Below are 925 nucleotides of genomic sequence, written 5' to 3'. Positions count from 1 at the left end.
AGGGGTGGGGTGGAGAGGGGGAGGAGATGGGAAATCAAATACCTTCTAGGCAGCAGGTTCTCCATAATCCAGAGTGGGTCATAACTTCCTCGTTCTTTTTGCTGGTTTCATTCTCACTGACACTTTTGCTCTTGCAAACCCCTCTGGAGTAGAGCCAATAGTCGGTTCCCACAGCTATGGTCATCAGACTGAAGGCAGCGAAAGCACCAACGGTGGTTAAAAGCATTTGAACACCTCGATCAAACAGCCCCATAATTCTTCATTATATAAACACCCAACCGACTTCTGGTTCTCGGGAGAGTGTGTGTGAGGGTGCAAGTACTAAAGCAAAAAATAAAATAAAAATAATTCCACTACTAATATAATGGATATATGTGTGAATAGAGATTATGGAGAGATATAAAAAAGGGGAAGTAAGAAAGCTCACGGAAAAGAGTATAAATTATAAAGATCACACGGGAAGAGAGGCTTGCCTTTTGAGATCAGAAACTGTTCCAGTTGCAGTGATTTTTTTTTAAAAAAAGGAAAAATAAAATAAAAAGACACCCCCCACCCCCCCCAAGTGAGATGCCTTAAGCTCTTTTCCTAAAATTCTGGTCTCCAGTTTCCATATGTGATAGCTAATTTGGAGATGGCTTCCACAGTGAACCAGGGAACAGCCGCATTCTCAACACAATCTCTCATGGTCGGGACCTAGACAGTTAGAGATTGTAAAAGCCGAGATGCAACCTTCCGTCTCTGCGGCCTGCGCCATGAAAATCCTTTGCTTCGCCAGTTCTCTTCCTTGGGGGGTCTCGGCGCTTTCGTTTCAGACCAGACTTCCCAGTATTCTGTAAGCCCTTGATCTCAGCTGAACAGGTGCGGGGGTCTCGCCTTCCATGGTTTTGCCCCGGCAGTGGCAGCGGCAGCGGCGGCGGCAGCAGGG

The 925-nt window shown here is 46.3% G+C and overlaps 1 protein-coding gene across 1 annotated transcript in view; it reads right to left on the bottom strand.

Annotated features, from left to right (window-relative positions):
• Nucleotides 1-322, bottom strand: part of CACNG2 (calcium channel, voltage-dependent, gamma subunit 2) — a 100443-nt gene extending 100121 nt beyond the window's left edge. Inside the window, exon 1 of the mRNA XM_005883242.2 lies at nt 43-322. Within this exon, the coding sequence (XP_005883304.1) occupies nt 43-253 (211 nt within the window). The 5' untranslated portion in view covers nt 254-322. The remainder of the gene's footprint in view (nt 1-42) is intronic.
• Nucleotides 323-925: the final 603 nt, after the last annotated feature.

Source organism: Myotis brandtii, unplaced genomic scaffold (genome assembly GCF_000412655.1).
Source record: "Myotis brandtii unplaced genomic scaffold, ASM41265v1 scaffold78, whole genome shotgun sequence".
NCBI lineage: Eukaryota > Metazoa > Chordata > Mammalia > Chiroptera > Vespertilionidae > Myotis > Myotis brandtii.
Note: the sequence above shows the minus strand (reverse complement) of the source record. Positions and strands in the feature narration are given on the sequence as shown.